Raw genomic sequence first — 19,275 nt, 5'->3', positions numbered from 1 at the left:
GTGTGATGGAATACTCTCCACTTGCCTGGATGAGTGCAACTCCAACAACACTGAAGAAGCTCGACACCATCCAGGACAAAGCAGCCCGCTTGATTGGCACCCCATCCACCACCCTAAACATTCACTCCCTTCACCACCGGTGCACTGTGGCTGCAGTGTGTACCATCCACAGGATGCACTGCAGCAACTCGCCAAGGCTTCTTCGACAGCACTTCCCAAACCCACGACCTCTACCACCTAGAAGGACAAGAGCAGCAGGCACATGGGAACAAAACCATCTGCACGTTCCCCTCCAAGTCACACATCATCCCGACTTGGAAATATATCGCTGTTCCTTCATCGTCGCTGGGTCAAAATCCTGGAACTCCCTTCCTAACAGCCCTGTGGGAGAACCGTCACCACACGGACTGCAGCGGTTCAAGAAGGCAGCTCACCACCACCTTCTCAAGGGCAATTAGGGATGGGCAATAAATGCTGGCCTCGCCAGCGACGCCCACATCCCATGAACGAATAAAAAAAAATATAAACCCATATATGTGTATACATATTTGTACACATTTGGATCTAATGTAAAGTTGTTAAAATGATGGAAGGATCCTAGCAATAAAGCAGCTAAACATATAAAAAAGCACAAAACAAGAACAGAAGAAATAGGAGCAGGAGTAGGCCATATGGCCCCTCGAGCCTGCTCCACCATTCAATCAGATCATGGCTGATCTTCGACCTCAACTCCACTTTCTCGCCCGATCCCCATATCCCTTGATTCCTCTAGAGTCCAAAAATCTATCTATCTCAGCCTTGAACATATTCAATGACTCAGCATCCACAGCCCTCTGGGGTAGAAAATTCCAAAGGTTCACAACTCTCTGAGTGAAGAAATTCCTCCTCATCTCAGTCTTGAATGTCTGACCCCTTATCCTGCGATTATGCCCCCTGGTTCTAGACTATCCAGCCAGGGGAAACAATCTCTCAGCATCTACCCTGTCAAGCCCCTTAATAATCTTATGTTTCAATGAGATCACCTCTCATTCTTCTAAACTCTAGAGAGTTTAGACCCATTCTACTCAATATCTCTTCATAGCACAACCCTCTCATCCCAGGAATTAATCTAGTGAACCTTCATGGCACCACCTCTAAGGCGATAAGGAGAACAAAACTGTACGCAGTACTCCAGATGAGGTCTCACCAATGCTCTGTACATCTGTAGTAAGACTTCCTTACTCTTGTACTCCAAATCCCTTGCAATAAAGGCCAACATGCTATTTGCCTTCCTAATTGCTTGCTGCACCTGCATACGAACTTTTTGTGTTTCTTGTACTAGGACACCCAAGTCTCTACGAACACCAACATTTCTCACCATTTAAAAAATATTCAGTTTTTCTATTCTTCCTACCAAAGTGAATAATCTCACATTTCCCCACATTATATTCCATCTGCCACCTTCTTGCCCACTCACTTAACCTGTCTATATCCCTTTCCAGACTCTTTGTGTCCTCCTCACAGCTTACTTTCCCACCTAGCTTTGTATCATCAGCAAACTTGGATACATTAAACTCGGTCCCTTCATCTAAGTCATTAATATAGATTGTAAATAGCTGAGGACCAAGCACCGATCCTTGTGGCACCCCACTAGTTACAGCCTGCCAACCTGAGAATGACCTGTTTATCCCTACTCTCTGTTTTCTATCCTTTAACCAATCCTCTATTCATATTACCCCCAACCCATGAGCCCTTACCTTGTGTAACAACCTTTTATGTGGCACCTTATCGAATGCCTTTTGAAAATCCAAATATACTACATCCACTGGTTCCCCTTTATCTACCTTGCTAGTTACATCCTCAAAAAACTAATAAATTTGTCAAACACGATTTCCCTTTCATAAAACCATGTTGACTCTGCCTAATCATATTATAATTTTCTAAGTGCCCTGTTACCACTTCCTTAATAATGGATTCCATTTCCCGAGGACCAATGTCAGGCTAACTGGCCTGTGGTTCCCTGTTTTCTCTCTCCCTCTCTTCTTGAATAGCGTAGTAACATTTTCTACCTTCCAGTCCACTGGGACCGTTCCAGAATCTAGAGAATTTTGGAAGATCATAACCAATGCATCCACTATCTCTGCAGCCACCTCTTTTAAAACCCTAGGATGTAGGCCATCAAGTCCAGGGATTTGTTGGCTTTTAGTCCCATTAGTTTGTCCAGTACTTTTTCTCTAGTGATATTAATTACTTTAAGTTCCTCACTCTCAATAGAACCTTGTTTCCCCACTATTTCTGGTCTGGTTTTTGTGTCTCCTACTGTGAAGACAGATACAAAATATTTGTTTAACACATCTGCCATTTCCTGATTCCCCGTTATAATTTCTCCTGTCTCAGCCTCTAAGGGACCCACGTTTACTTTCGCTAATCTCTTCCTTTTTACATAATTGTAGAAGCTCTTACAATCTGTTTTTATATTTCTTGCTAGTTTACTTTCATATTCTATTTTCTCCCTTTTTATCAATTTTTTGGTCATCCTTTGTTAGTTTCTAAAACTCTCCCAATCCCCAGGCTTATTATTCTTCTTGGCAACATATAAAAAAAACACCGTTCAGCCCACCAAGCCCATTGCTTCCAAACCATTATATTTAATGATCTTACAAAGTTTCTCTCCGTCCCCACAAAAACAACAATAACAACTTGCGGCTTTAATGTAGTAAAACGTCCCAAGGCGCTTCACAGGAGTGCTAACAAACAAAATTTGACATCGAGCTACATAAGGAGGCATTAGGACAGGTGATCAAAAGCTTGGTTAAAGAGGTAGGTTTTAAGGAGCATCTTAAAGGAGGAGAGAGAGGTAGAGAGGCAAAGAGGTTTAGGGAGGGAATTCCAGAGCTTAGGCACGGCCGCCAATGGTAGAGCAATTAAAATCGGGGATGCATGAGGGACAAGAATTGGAGGAGTGCAGAGATCTAGGAGGGTTGTAGGAGGTTACAGAGATAGGGATGGGCGAGGCCATGGAGGGATTTGAAAACAAGGATCAGAATTTTAAAATCGAAGCGTTCCCATATTGGGAGCCAATGTAGGTCAGCGAGCACAGGGGTAATAGGAGACTGGGACTTGGTGCGAGTTAGGACACTGGCAGCAGAGTTTTGGATGAGCTCAAGTTCATGGAGGGTGGAAGTTGGGAGACCAGCCAGGAGAGCATTGGAATAGTCGAGTCTAGAGGTAACAAAGGCATGGATGAGGGTTTTAGCAACAGATGAGCCGAGGCAGGGGCAGAGATGGTCGATGTTACGGAGGTGGAAGTAGGCGGTCCTGGTGATGGAGCAGATATGTGGTCAGAAGCTCATCTCAGGCTCAAATAGGACGCCAAGCTTGCGAACGGTCTAGTTCAGCTTCATAAAGTGGCCAGGGAGACGGATGGAGTCGGTGCCTAGGGAATGGAGTTTGCGGCCGGGACTAAAGACAATGGTTTTGGTCTTCCTAATATTTTGTTGGATCAAATTTTTACTCATCGATTACTGGATGTTGGATAAACAGTGTGACATGATGAGAGGCAATGGAGAAGTCGAGAGAGGTGGTGGTGTGGTACAGCTGGGTGTCGTCAGCGTACATGTGGAAACTAATGTTATGTTTTCGGATGATGTCGCTGAGAGGCAGCACGTAGATGAGAAATAAGGGGAGGGGGCCATGGGTAGATCCTTAGGGGACTCCTGAGGAAACGGTGTGGGAGCAGAAAGAGAAGTTATTGCAGGTGATTCTCTGGCTATGACTGGATAAATAAGAATGGAACCAGGCAGGCGCTGTCCCACCCAGCTGGACGATGGAGGAGAGGAATTGGAGGAGGATGGCGTGGTCAACCGTGTCAAAGGCTGCAGACAAGTCGAGACGGATGAGGAGGGATAGTTTACCATGGTCACAGTCAAATAGGATGTTATTTGTGACTTTAATAAGGGCCGTTTCAGTACTGTGGCAGGGGCAGAAACCTGATTGGAGAGATTCAAGCATGGAGTTGTCGGAAGGATGGGCACGGATATGGGAGGCGACAACACGTTCAAGGACTTTGGCGAGGAAAGGGAGATTGGAGATGGGGTGGTAGTTTGCAAGGACAGAGGGGTCAAGGGTGGGTTTTTGAGGAGGGGGGGGGGTGATGATGGCAGATTTGATGGGGAGGGGTACAGTACCTGAGGAGAGGGAACCGTTTACAATATCAGCTAACATGGGGGCCAGGAAGGGAAGTTGCGAGTCAGCAGTTTGGTGGGAATAGGGTCGAGAGAGCAGGAGGTGGGTCACATGGTCAAGATAAGCTGAGAGAAGGCATATGGAGAGATAGAAACTAGAAAGGATGTGAGTTCAGGGCTAGGGCAGGGGGGAACCTTAGGGGAAGTTTGGCATGATGGGCTAGGGGAAAGGAGGGAAGCAGTAGAAACAGCTGAATGGATGTTCCCAATCTTAGTGACAAAGAAGTCCATGAGCTCCTCGCACTTTTTGTTGGAGAAATCAAGAGAATATCTATCTAACCTTACATTCTACATTATTCATTCTGGACTTCATGCCTTCCTTTGTACAACATGTCCAAGCTCCAAGCAACTCAAGAAGCATCTCATCCTACAAACTGTTTATTTCTACAAACCATTATCCTTGTAATAATCCTCAATCTCATTGCTATGTTTATCCAGCTCTTTTGTAACCATTATTTTTAACACATCATTAACTGCTTTACCTGGCAGTGTATTCTGCATTTCTGTGTTAAACTAAGGTCAGTAAAGATGCCAGAAACGGAGTTCTGTATTTAAAAGGTGTCTGCAAAAATGTGTGGAAGGGGAGAAATTCCCCTGTATGTGCGACAGAGAAAGCCAGCATCAGTATTTTTACTCCAGTGAAAGTGCTATATTATTCCTTTCACTGAAATGACAGTTATTTAGCTGATCAAAATGTGTCCAACACCAAAACTGTTCCCAAATTGAAATATACAAGTTCAATTAGTACTACCTATAACAACTTCTCAAATGTGAAATTATCCTAGAAATTTGATTCAATATATAATAAATTATCTTATGAATTTAATTTAATAAATAATAAAATCTCCAACACCTCACTGATTCAGTTAATCACTAATCAATTGTAATCCAGCTTGAATGATGCAAACATGATTTTTGATGCAGCATGTGGATTTTGTTTCCTAGGATATTTTCAGCATAAACAGGAAATATACAGAATAGCATTTGTATGTTTTAATATGCGTTTCTATCAGTGGGACAGATGCCTCTTCCAAACAAGTTGTTCATTCAAACAAACAGGCCCAGTTTTGCTCGTGTTTACTTTAAGGTTTGTTCCCATTGCAGAAATTCCTGTGTTACCTTTGAGTCGTCGTCAGCGGGTCTCATCTTTTCAGCCTTGGCTACAATACTTTCAAACAGAGACAGAAGCCAGTACTTGGATTTAGACCAGTCTCTGCAGACAAAAGTTGAAATGATAAACAGGCCAGAATTTTACTTATTCAGATGATGAAGGGTTGCTACATGATTATCATGGAAACCTTTGCTCTACACTGATTATCAACATGACAATGACCGAACATCTACCAGAAACAACAGGGTTGGAGCAAGGATAGCAAATGACACTCGATGCTATATAGCAGTTAAAACATCCAAGATCTGGACCTACAATTACTTGGATTGACTTGGATTTTTCCACGGTTTTTGCAACCATAGTTACAGTGAATAAGTGGGAGAACCCCCTTAGAAATTCACCCCCGCTAACTCTAACTCCAAATATACACAGCTAATAGAATGCTTTGTTTTTTACCTTAGTAAAAATTCTGGTATCTGGGAACCATATTCAAAATCTCTATCAAACTTCTGAAAGTGGTCTTCAAATTCTCTAACTGCGTTTCTCTGAGTGGGACAGATGCCTCTTCCAAACAAGTTGTTCACAACTGCAGAATACATACTGTGCCTGTCAATAAATGAAGAACAAACATTTTCATGGACAAGGATTTCATTACCCACCAAAAAATATTACTCCTTGCAAAAATGTGAATAACGTCCCCCCCTGTCCTTTACTGAAAGGAATCAAGTGTTGAGCTTGATGCAGGTCAAGCAATGTTCATCTATATTCTGTGTAGATAGTCTTATTTTTGTGTAACTGAGAAAGTAGGAGGCTTTTCTCTGTGAATAAAAATGCTACTGAAACAGTAAAAAAAACACAAAATGCAAAAGTTTGGGAGTTCAAATTAAATATTTTTTTTACTTCAGCTTTGTCAGCAGTTGAGGCACGAAAATTAGCCTCGATGTCCTCAGGCAAGGCAGAATAAAAAATTCAGCCACTATTTCCACTCCTGATTGCTGTCCAGTGATTGGTTACATTAAGATTGAAGATACTTTTATTTATGAATGTTGGATAAGGTCAGTATTGTGCTCAGCTGTAAAACCCTGTATGATTTCAGAGTCTGCCGATACCCTTTGTGTAGGTTCACATATGAGGAATGGCTACTTGGGCAGAGAACTGAACCCCAACAAGAGTCGGTAATTATTTTTACATCAGTTCCTTCATTTTAGTTTTAATTTACATCGCCAACATTGGTATCCTACAAAATTAAATTGGTGAATTCAAATAAAATAAGCTATCTTCAAACTCACTGTCTTACAATGTGATTTGTGGAGATTTATTTCCAATTGATGTTCCAACAATTGGTCTGATGGGGGATACTTTCAGTCTTGAATTGTTGCAGAGCAACCACATTCTAAAAATACCTCAGCAGATTTTATATGCAGCTCAATGCATTTTGGGCACTCAGAAAAATGACATTACTTTTAACATGCTATAAACTCTTTAGAAAATATTTTTTTTTATTGTTTCCAAATGAAAAACGTACATATTTTGGGGAACAAGTCTAGGCGTACTTTTCATCCAGAAAAGTGATGGTGTATTTTCTTATTTGATTTACATGTACTTGCTTGTGGCCATTGATTTACAATTTCTATCCTAACCCAATATTTTCTGGTCCACAAGTGTCAACCTCGTCAACTTTCCCTTTTCTACAAGTAATTCAGCACAAAACATAACACATTTGATACTACTGGGTCAAATAATTCAATAGTAACGTGATCCATACCAAATGAGGTAACATCAGCTGTATGCCATTTGGTTTTTGGGATTTAATGGTGATGTCTAAATGGAGAAAATATTACACTGTAAAAAGAAATTCAGTGATCCCATCAGAACTGCCTCACAATTCTTGCATCAGATAGTTTTGTCTTTTTATATATTAGGTGACATAACAAGGACAAATGTCTTTCAATGAGAAGCTGTTATCAAAGGCATTCAACTACTGCGATGCAAGCATTTGGTTATGTCAAAATAAGTTACCATATTTTTTCTGGGTTATGGTGAGGCCACATTGAAACAAAGGCACACAATTCCTGATTTTCATAAATGTTGCTTTAACCTTTGCACAACTTACAGATGTACTACCTATTTTTCAAAAAGGTATTGTTGCATCAGAGAGGGTTTACAAAAGAATCACTAGGATGACTTAGGATCTTATGGCTCTAAATTATCAAGAAAGACTCCCTAAGATTAACTTGTTCCCATTGTTTGAAAGAAATTTTAATGGTTTTGTTACTCATCAGTTATCAGGCCAGTCCACTCTCCCTTGGTGTCCTCACCATATATCCTATATTTCAATAGCACAACACTTGATTTTGAAAAATAGGTAGTACATCTGTAAGTTGTGCAAAGGTTAAAGCAACATTTATGAAAATCAGGAATTGTGTGCCTTTGTTGAGATGGGCAAAGATGGAACTAAGTATTTGTAATGTATGAACTTTACAGGAAATGTTTACATTGTGTTGTGGTTGCAGCTACCTACCAGATGAGGTCATACAAGTCATCAGTGCCTTCGGTTCCAAGGTACACGAGATGTTCATGGAACTCCTTAGACAGATTACCGAAGAACAGGTGCAATCTAGATGGAGCCAGTCTCCCTTTCATCATGTCATGAACTGCTGTGTGACTCTTATAAAAACTCTTCCTGCTAATAGAAGCTGTTGACAAGTAATATAAGCAATTTACAAACTTGGAATAATATTTCATATTTATTATGGCTTTCTGATGAAGTCTAATGGCCATTGCTCTAGACTCCCTGGTAGAAAAATAATCTTCTTTCTGGATTAATGTTCTGTTGTGTCAAATACCATATTGTAAGCAACATTTCTGCAGTCAGATATCACAAGGGATGTATGTAGGAATGCAGAACGTTGGAGTAATGATTTGTTGCACCATATTATGATAGGATTCACTGCCACAACTCCTCACGCGATGAAGCCCTAATATGAATCTCAGCCAGGTCTTCAGGAAGGAAAATAAATTTGTAACAAATTATGTTTACGAAAGACAGGTGATACTGACATGACTATGACTGACTGCAACAAACTTTGGACACCCCGTACTACCTAAGGTTTTCAAACCAGGGTACCTGGGCCCTAAAGGGTATCACAGGGAGGATCTCTGAGGTCCTTAGATTTCTGTCAGCTTGTCATCATATTTCTATATTTGTTGACTTATAAGGGCATCATTTCTGGTTCTATATACAATTAAAAAATATTCTCTGCAATTATAGCATAATTTTCTTTCAGGTAGTTCATACTGTCTTTTGGAAATTAGGACAGGGGGGTCCCCAGGAGTGTGTCAATATTTACGGGCCCACCAGACAGAAAAGTTTGAAAACCACTGAATGCACCTGTGTAGTTAACAGAACGTGTCAACTTAGCTGAGTAACAGAAAAGGTTGCTGGAAATTTTGAGTCCGTAATTATCCATAATCTGGTAATTCTGCAATATTCTTTATTTAACCATTAGAAATATTAGGATAGAATTTCTGCGGGGGCCCTCCCAATCTCCTACCGTGACTTCTACAAAAATCCTGAAGTTATGGCAGGAGATCGGGAGAAACTCAATGAAAATTCTACCCCCTTATGTTTTTGTTCTTCATCAATTTTCTCCCCTCTTCTCAAGGCATTGACTCTTTTCTGGGCTACAGTGCTACAGGCAACTTCCAAGCCAAGTCCAATCCCATCTTCACCCAACATTCACACTTGACGACAACAAGACTTGCTGGACAACAATGAGGAGTGGTGATCCTGGCTGATTTCTTCTCTCTAACTCTGGGATGTCGGGGTCAACTATATCACCCAATCACCAACCAGAGTGAGGTCAACTAACTTAGCAAAGAGCAAGGATCAAGGATCAAACAAAGTCTTTCTTGGTCTGGATGGATCCGCTACTCACTATATAAATTAATTGAAGTATCCATGGAGCTCTTTCACTCAGCTTTTAAAGCCTGTAGCACAGGTCTGATTCTTCCCATGAAGCACGCTTGAATCAAACTTGCTATTGTTACTAAATGAAAAGGGAACAGTTGATGGAATCCTAATTTGAATGCATTTTTTTGCTGCACAACTGACTCCATTGAGGCACTATTAAAAAAGTATAAAGATGTAAATTATACACATGAATTTCAGTGTATATAATATCATAAAAAAGGTAAATCAATGGTGTATATTTTTAAAAATGTTTTATAGAACAGCAAATCCTCTTACAAGAAACTGGCAAAATGTTGGCAAATGAAATGGGAGTTGGGGCTTCCGTATATATAATTATATAACACAGGTTTGTAACTTACTGAAGGAAAAAATGTTCTTAGGAAATGCAATATTTAATATTGATATTTTCAACATTGTGGGTATCCTTACAGAGATTCCTGGAAAGTTTGATTCAAGCGTGCTTCATGGGAAGAATCAGACCTGTACTACAGGGCTTTAAAAGCTGAGTGAAAGAGCTCCGTGGATACTTCAGTGAATTTATATAGTGAGTAGCGGATCCATCCAGACCAAGAAAGACTTTGTTTGATCCTTGATCCTTGCTCTTTGCTAATTAGTTGACCTCACCCAGAGATGTGTACCCTTGGAGAAGGTTTTAATCCGAAAATCAGGCTTGTCAATCAGGCTGGCTGCCGGGCGCGAAACCCGGAGAGCACGTTAATCATCAGCAATCACCATGCGACCACGTCGGAAATGGTAAGTTTTGTTTATGCGGGTTTACCACACGGACCTTGACCTTCACCGCCACCGCCACCCTCCCCCCCGCTGCCAACCCACCACCATTTCAAAATCGACCCCATTATCTAGTCAAATAGATAAAACTGCCATGGTCTCCATGGTACAATCCATCAACTGAGACTTCAACAAATGCATCAGTGTGATTTGTCAGACTCCTAAAATTCATCTCATATCTGAAAATGTTCAGTGGAATTTCTAAAAAAATAAACTTTGTTGCTTGTAAGGTGAGTAATCTTGAATACTTAGGTCTTTCATGAGCATTGCCAGTAAATACCTCAAAGGTAAAGGCTCCATTTGTACAGTGAAGCAACCATGGTCAATAAATGAGGTAAGAGATGGTATCAAGCTAAAAGATTTACACAAATGCAAGGAATTTATGAATGGTAGGTCATGTCTGACTAATCTAGTTGAATTGTGGACAGGGGTGTCTATGGATGTTGTCTATATGGACATCCAGAAGGCATTTGATAAGGGTCCGCATAAGAGATTATAAGCAAAAATGAAAGCGCATGGAATTGGATGTAACCTTGTGACATGGGTTGGTAATTGGTTAGGAGGTAGGACATAAAGGTTAAAGGAAACATGATCTAATAGAATGGCGGAACAGTTTTGAGTGGCTGAATGCCTATTCCTATTCCTATGTTCCTGTTAGAATGATCTCGAACTGAAATACATTTAATAAGGATACACCTTTTGTGTGCTATTTCTTACCAGTATGCCATACAGCTTCTTGTACTGCTTCTTGAAAGTCAACATTTTTAGATTTAAAGAATATTTCAAAATCATCTTCTTCTGTAACAAAGGTGAGTCGCTTTCCAGCAGCTACCACAGTATAAACTGCTCCGTACTACAAATTAAAACATTTTTATGAGAAAGTGTAACATAATCAATGAGTATACTTTGAAAAGATTATTTTATCTTTTAGGCTGTATAATTACAATTGATATTATATGCATGACAATTAATAGCTAATGACCCAACAAATTAGGACTTTAGGACTCTGTCAGCCAATTCAGCATGTATGAGAACGTTCTTGCCCACTTGATGATTGTTCCTCTTTCACCCTAACCAGGAAGGTCCTCATAATCAAACTGAATTCTATCCTTACCTGACATCCACATACAACCAGGAATGGGAACCTTAGCTAACTTATCCTTCTGTAGTTTTGGGATACTGAGGCCAATTGTAAGACCTCTGCAGCCTAGATTTTACGATTGGATTGGGTGTGAACAATGGGGCAGGACTTCTAAACACCATGGCAACGATTCAAGTTCATCTGAATTCCGACACGAGAAATTATCGACATAATTGATGTGCACACCCTGGCCACCACCGAGAAGACCCACCAGAATTAAGGAAGAAATCAGAAGTGGCAGATCACCGAGATGAGAGCACCAGTGACCTCATAGCTGCCAGTAAACCTTATAAGAATTTCAAAAATTTACCTCGGTCTTCTGGGGCATGTGCATGGGAACCCTCGGAGACTCATTGCACAGGCCCTTGCTGCTGGCACCATATTTCTCTTTCTTCTACTGCCCTTAAAATGGCCCTGGCATTTAGTGTTGCAACAGGTCAAGTGGCGGAGGCCATATTTCCCTACTTTCTATATAATTTGCAAATGCCCAACCACATATAGCACTTTGTGGTGCTAAGTCCACCCACTGGGAAATGGGGGGCAGGAGAAGAGGCAAGGACGGGACAGAGAACATCCTCGAGCAGATTTCTGTCCATGCCAGCCCCAGATCCACCAAAAGATTCACAGGATGTGGGCAGAATAGTTGGGCCTACCGCTCACCTAAATGATCAGCTAACTCAATGCAGGCCAAGCATCAAACCTGGGACCTTCCTGATCTCTATGGCTTAGTAAAAAGACAAAATACTTACATTTATATTGCATCAATATGATTTGAACTTGTCCCAACAGTTTTAAGTTGTTCACCACAAAAAGGCATTTTGAATGAACCAATACTAGGATAGCACGTGATGGGACTATCATCCCTTAACTATAATACATTGTACCAGAGATCACGTGGGATGCCCACCACAGTCTCCTCCTGAAAGTAGTAAATACCATACTGATAAACAAGGGACGCTCCTGATTCTCTATGGCTTGGTAAAAAGACAAAAGACTTACAGTGAAAATAACGGACAGATTTACTTACAAATAAGTATACAGAAACATTAAGACATAGCTTGAAACTAGTAGTACAATAGTTGACGTACACAATATTTAAAACTGTTTCAAAACAAGAGATAATCTGAAATCCTTGTAGTTCTTTCCAGTAGCTTTTAACTTGAGTCTTTGATGGACATTACATGGGAGATAATCACGCACTGAGGCCCTGCAAGCCCTCTCATCTCCTGAAGGAAGTGTGAAGAAGGGAACTGAAAACCACATGACGGATCATAGACTATATCAGCTGTTCATTCTTTGATGTGAATCCGCCAGCGGTATGCTATTTGAGAAGAGGTGTACCAGCTGACAGAAATCAAGCCAATTTAGGAATCCAGACATGGACCACTGAAGATTTAGCTGCATTTTGTGATTTGTTCGGCCCCTTTGACTTCTTCTGGGCCATTGGTGCTGGCAGGCTGGAGTGCATGCCAGTGCTGCATTTCCTGTCCCCCTTCTTCTGGTGGGCGGTAAATTGGGGAACCTCCCTCTTACACCTCCTCAACAGGGTAAGCGGTGGAGGTTCCCAGAAGGCACACCCTGGCACTTATGACAGGATGTCCATCCCACGGACTTTTGGCCCCTAATTTTTGTCATAGTTACTCTAACTTGGCAAAAACTCCTTCCCCTCTTCTCTTGAAGGTGGTGATTTGGCCTGTGGAATGATTCTATAAGTTCTATCAGCCCTCCAATGCCTTGTCCAAGTCAAATTACTAGTTTGAAGAAGGATTATAACATTTATGTGCTTAAAAAGCAATGTTGACAAGCTATTCAATCATAAGAAGTGTCACTGTCCAATCCTGTTATGACACTTTTTAGCAAGTTTAATGGATAGCAATTAGGAGCAGGAACCTTGGATGACTTAGTTTACTGACTTTCCAAACAAGGCATGCTGAGGACAATTGTAGCATTTAACTGCCCCTTTGTCTAAGACCTGCCAATTTAGACAAGGCCACAGATCAACAAGACAAGCTGCACCAAGCAGATCATTTATTTTATTTCACAGTATTTTTCCTGTTAGTACTTTAGCTACCATTTCTATTTCCTGAACCTGGTGTGCTTCTAAGCCTAATCAAAGAACTGGTAATACACTCCAGCACAGTAGGAAGGATTGAGGTCTTCTAATGTGTGGTCCACAGTTCTACCTTTGACAGAGGTTTTCTCCTGGAGGAGCCAGTGGAGGAAGGAAATGAGGAAGCCAACAGGGTGAAAAAGGTCAACAGCGGAAAAAAAAAATAGAAGCTGTTGCATGCAGCCAGAACCTGAAACAGCCTCATTATGTACACCTTCTCATGAGCATCCTCTGGAACCTCTGAACCAATGCTCCATGCTATATTGTCCACTGCCTCTTCCTCCCAATCCACCATTACCACTATCTTCTGCAGCCATCTCAGAAAAAAAACAGCTCTCATTCCTCACATTGGCAAACGTGCACTTCATTACTGAGGTGCTAATGGAACCTTTGTAAGCAGACCTTCAGGGTTGGCGAGGCAGAGTTTGTTTGCAGGCCTGAGGAGTGGCAGCCAAAGTGGGAGAAGTGAATCTGGAGCCAGCCCAGTGGAAACAATCAAGAAAAGATCGCAGTGTTGGAGGTAGAGCAGATCACAATGAACAGTCACAAGAAAAGGCGCGAAGGAGTAGAGGCAGATTTCAGAGGTGGTAGAGTGCAGTAGGGCAGACCCAAAAGCAAGCAAAACAGAGGTAAGAGCAGCGACAAACAATGATGAACAGCTGAGCGTTATTAAAATGTACCTTTTCCAATGGTTTCTTAGCTGTAAGTTTCTAGTCTTAGATGAAAACAATATCACTGCAAAAATGGCCTACATCTGTTCTATTTTTCTCCCTTTCCAGGCATAAAGACACTGGGCCCGAAAATCCTCTCCCAACTTAAGTGCAGCAGAACACTGCTGACTCCACTGGAGGATCCGAGGTCAGGTCATTAAATATTGCCAGCTGGCACCCTCACCAGTATGTGTGAACTTCAGGTGCCCTCTGTGGGAGCAGCAATAAATGGCTGCTTGGAGTGGCAATTAGCAGGCATGCCCCAGAAGTACAGGCAATCAAGCTGAATGCCCCCCTCCTCATATAGGAGGGCCAATCCAAACACTAGTGGCAAGGAATTCTGGGGTTCTTCACGCCATGACCCCAGCCTTGAAACTTCTGCTCCTAAGCTGACCTATTTGTCAGGTTGATCCCAGCGTCCAGATCAGTGGGCAGAAGAGAGTCTGGGGCTGAAGGAATTCCCGCTGTAGGAAATTCCTTCCCTCAGCTCTGCCTATGTCATTAGCAGCTATGTTGTGCCCAACCCAGGTCCTTGCACAAATGCCTTGCTGCTAGGATTCTGGGCCAAGCACCCGACATTTTCAGGTCCCACCAGAATTGCCATTCCCTGGAAACCGTGTCTCTTATGCCAGACGTCCACCCAAGATCTGCCAGTGGACCCAAGAATTTTGAACCTGCTGCATTTTAAATGACCCAGTTACATTGTATCTGTAGTTCAGCCAACCTTATACTGCCCACGCACATCACGAGAAAGCAGAGATCCACCTGTAAATTCCCAAACACATCCAGGGAGCACTGCTTACCATATTCCAACTGCTGGTGAGATTTCTGACAAAACAGCAGCTGACAGAACAGCTGGCTCTTTCCAATCATTAGAATTGAATCAAAGTGCAGCAGGCTATTTGAGAATTAAAGGCCAGGCTACCCACTCACTGGCTGCAGATATTCTGTTGCATGCGATATACAACAGAAGAGCACAGGACTATTTTTTAAAGTGTCCTAAATCATACCAAATTGCACAGTAATGCCAGTTCAGAAGTCAATACTAGCCATCCAAAGTCCCCATAATGCAAAACAAAAAGCACACAGTGTTAGCTGTGGCTCAGTGTAGCACTCGCCTCTGAGTCAGAAGGTTGTGGGTTCAAGACCCATTCCAGGGACTTCAGCACATAATCCAGGCTGACACTCCAGTGCAGAACTGAGAGAGTGTTGCACTGTTGGAGGTGCCGTCTTTCAGATGAGATGTTAAACCGAGGCCCCGTCTGCCCTCTCAGGTGAACGTAAAACACCAAGTGTCACTACGTGCTGAGTTTCCACCTGTCCAACACACTGAGAAGGCTGGGTTTGGCCACTCCGGCCGAGCAGGCACAGGACGTCCTGTCCAGCTGTACCGTTCCCCCCCATCTGTCCCAGGTGGAGAAGTTCCTGAGGAGGAACTCCTTCGACCACAAGGCCGTCAGACAGTGGTCGATACAAAACATTCTAAGAGTCCTGCAGGGAAAGGAGAGGGTAGACTCGATCGGTTTCTTCCCGACCAGAGGGTCGATGCCATTTGGCAGAACGCCTTGTCGCCAGAACTGACCAACAGGCACCAAGATGTAGCCTGGATGGTGGTGAGAAGGGCCCTCCCAGTGCGGCCCTTCCAACACGCACAGAACCTCAGCGCCACTGCGAGCGGCCATCGAAGCTGTGCCGGAGAGGAGACCGTCGTCCACCTCTTGATGGGCTGCCCCTTCGCACAGAGGGTGTGGAGAGAGATACATTGTCATCTGTCCCGGTTCATCCCCAACAGTTCGGTGACACAGGACGCTGTGCTCTACGGGCTGTTCCCTGGGACGCACACTGAGACAGATATCACCTGCGGCTGCAAGACCATTAACTCGGTGAAGGAGGCCCTTTGATCTGCCCAAAACTTGCTGGTCTTCCAGCTGAAGGAGCTGTCCACGACCGAGAGTTGCCGACTGGCACACTCGAAGGTCAAGAAAGTGCTGTGGGACGCACTGAAGCGAGGTGCGGCTCTATGGAGAGAGGCCACCGTATAAAGCCACCCCACCCTGTATTGTACAGAATGTATTAGTAAACGTACTGTATTTTAAAACTGTAACAATAAGATCATAGTGTGTACGATCTGTACTGCATTGCTTTGAACTGCTGTGCTGCATTTTGTGCCCTTTATTTGAACCGTGTGTAAACCATGTGTATCTTCAAATTTTATGGAATAAAGTATATTTTGAAAAAAAAGTGAACGTAAAAGATCCCATGGCACTATTCAATGAAGAGCAGGGGATTTCTCCCAGGGTCCTGGCTAACTTTATCCCTCAGCCAACTCCTAAAAAAACCATTAGCTGGTCATTTATTTCATTGCTGATTGTGGAACCTTAGTGTGCACAAATTGGCTGCTGCGTTTCCTATATTACAACAGTACTTCATTGGTTGTAAAGTGCTTTGGGATGCTGAGGTTGTGAAAAGCGCTATATAAATGCAAGTCTTTTTTCTTTTCACTGCACCCCTATAAAACAGCCAGCATAACAGGAGTGGTTTTTTTTTATAAAGTTATCCCTACCAACTTTTCTTCCCTTCCGAAGAGGCTAATTTATACTGGGGTCCAATTCATAATTCATTCACGTGTGAGCCTGGACAACGAGTCAGCCAGTGTCCACACATTTACATTTTCCAGCTATCCTGAGCAGAAATCCTGCCTTCTTTCTCCCACCCCCACCCCAAGGGCACTGAGGCCAATGGTGGTTTGCAAACTGTCACTCCATCCGAGATCAGTTAATTCAATACATAACCAGAGATTAAAACTGGGATCTTCCTGGTTTAGGAATCAGTTCCACACCAAGCATTGCAATTACCAAATAAGCCAGCAGTGGGACTACAGAGGGATAAATATTGCAGGGAACAGTAAAATGCGACCATCATTTTTATAATTGTAAACAATTTTACAACACCAAGTTATAGTCCAGCAATTTTATTTTAAATTCACAAGCTTTCGGAGGCTACCTCCTTCCTCAGGTGAACGATGTGGAATACCTCCTTCGTTCACCTGAGGAAGGAGGTAGCCTCCGAAAGCTTGTGAATTTAAAATAAAATTGCTGGACTATAACTTGGTGTTGTAAAATTGTTTACAATTGTCAACCCCAGTCCATCACCGGCATCTCCACATCATTTTTATAAAAGCACTGCCAAGACGGGAGTGGCGAAAATGCAAGCGTATTTGCAAATGTGGAGCTGCATTTATCTTTAAGAGTGATGGACCTTAATAAAAATTACAATTTACTCCAAATGAGGGAACACTTGACGGGTCTGCACAACTCGGCTTGATATCGGAACAACAAGCTCCTGTCTCACTGAAAATAAATGTTAACTCAAATGCAATCTTGCCTCCTCTTCTTTGCATAACCCTACTGGGGACGAGGCCTACTCTACGGTAATGTTAATATAATTGTTGCTTGTAGGTTAAAGGACGGTTTTTAAAAAAAATGGTAATGCTTCCATTTTTACCTCCGCTCTGGCTTGTTCGATAAATTCAAGCGGAGCTTTTCCGAAGCGGAAACCAGCCCTGACCCAGGGAATCCAGCCGCCAACACACGGAGGAGCCCGCGTCTCCCTCTGCCTAAACACCCAATGCAGCAGGGCTGCAGCCGCCAGAGCCAGCGGGATAGGAACCAGCAGCAAAAGGCAGCCCAGAGCGTCCATTGCGGCACCAGCAGCGTGGAACGGACCCGGGGCACGCGCCACCGCCCTCAGCCGGTGATTGACAGCGCCGTGTGAGGCAAGGGACAATCAGAGCTTGCTAAACCAGCCCTCGGCTCTCTAGTGAGAAGACATTTAATTCATTCTTGTTAGCCATTCCCAGCAGCGTGCATGTGACTCTTCTGAACCCATGAGCCACCCCCTTTTTTCTTTAGCACACGTTAACCGAAATTGTGAAAGATATTCCAAATGTGAAACATGACACAAAAAGAAATCCGTTTGATTCACCTGTCCCTGACACCAGTCATGTATTGTCTCCCATACCATGGATTCTACTTGTTTAATCACTGGGAGGAAAAAACATCTGCAAAATGTCTTCTTGATTTCCAAAGCTAATCTGCAAAATTGCACAATATTAATCTAAACTTAAACCTTCAGGTTCAGCTCATCTGCATAGAGGTTAGAAAAGCTGGGGGAGTATGCTGCACAGATAGAAAGTCTTGAGGAACCGGTTTTATGGGAGAAAATGCATTCCACACTGCAGCACCTAGCTAATAGTAGAGCAGCAGTTATACCTGCAGGATAAATGTTGTTGAAGTGGAGATGTGTAACTTGGGTTGTCACCTTGAAGGCCTGAAGGTCTTATCATTGTAAAGATGGACTTCTTGAGCTGAACAACAGCGAAACTATTAGGCACATGCTGAGCTCAACAGAAGGCAATTCTTTCCATGGAGTTTGGCAGCTGGTAAATCTCTAGCTTCTCTCGCCCGTTCTCTCCCCATCAGAAAAAGCAAGAATCGGCTTTTTTCCTTTGTTTCAGTAATGTGCCAGGGGTGGAAACCTGATTGGAGGGATTCAAACGTGGAGTGGTCGGAAAGATGGGCACTGATTTGGGAGGCGACAACACGTTCAAGGATTTTGGAGAGGAATGGGAGATTGGAGATGGGCGGTCGTTTGCAAGGACAGAGGGGTTTTTTGAGCAGAAGGGTGATGACAGCAGATTTGAAGGGGAGTGGGACAGTACCTGAGGAGAGGGAACCGTTTACAATATCAATTAACATTGGGGGCCAGGAAGGGAAGTTGGGTGGTCAGTGGTTTGGTGGGAATAGGGTCAAGGGATCAGGAGGTGGGTCTCATGGTCAAGATGAGCTCGGAGAGGGCATGAGGGGAGATAGGAGAGAAACAAGAGAAAGATGCAAGTTCAGGGCTAGGGCAGGGGGTAACCATAGGGGAAGTTTGGTTTGATGGGCTAGGGGAAGGGAGGGAAGCGGCAGAGGCAGCTGAACAGATGGTCTCACACTTAGTGACAAAGTAGTCCATGAGCTCCTCGCATTTGTTGTTGGAGGCGAGGGTGGATGAAGCAGGGGGAGGGGTTTAAGGAGACCGTTTGTAGTGAAAAAAAGCCAGAGGTTATCTTTGCAAACCAGCATGATCCTGGACTAGTGAGCAGTTTTGGCAGGAGAGTAGGACCAGATGGTGCTTTATGTGGTCCAGCCAGATCTGGCGATGAATGGCTAAAGCA

At 43.0% G+C, this 19,275-nt stretch overlaps 1 protein-coding gene across 1 annotated transcript in view; it reads right to left on the bottom strand.

Moving 5' to 3' along the window:
• The window catches only part of cyp39a1 (cytochrome P450, family 39, subfamily A, polypeptide 1), a 34,347-nt gene extending 16,573 nt beyond the window's left edge, over positions 1-17,774 (bottom strand). The window contains exons 1-5 of the mRNA XM_067984493.1: positions 17,562-17,774; positions 10,814-10,949; positions 7,856-8,030; positions 5,791-5,940; positions 5,343-5,436 (exon numbers count right to left, since the gene is read on the bottom strand). Coding sequence (XP_067840594.1) covers positions 5,343-5,436; positions 5,791-5,940; positions 7,856-8,030; positions 10,814-10,949; positions 17,562-17,756 — 750 coding nt within the window. The 5' untranslated portion in view covers positions 17,757-17,774. The remainder of the gene's footprint in view (positions 1-5,342; positions 5,437-5,790; positions 5,941-7,855; positions 8,031-10,813; positions 10,950-17,561) is intronic.
• Positions 17,775-19,275: the final 1,501 nt, after the last annotated feature.

This window comes from Heptranchias perlo, chromosome 5, assembly GCF_035084215.1.
Source record: "Heptranchias perlo isolate sHepPer1 chromosome 5, sHepPer1.hap1, whole genome shotgun sequence".
Lineage (NCBI taxonomy): Eukaryota > Metazoa > Chordata > Chondrichthyes > Hexanchiformes > Hexanchidae > Heptranchias > Heptranchias perlo.
This window is presented reverse-complemented; position numbering and strand designations above follow the sequence as displayed.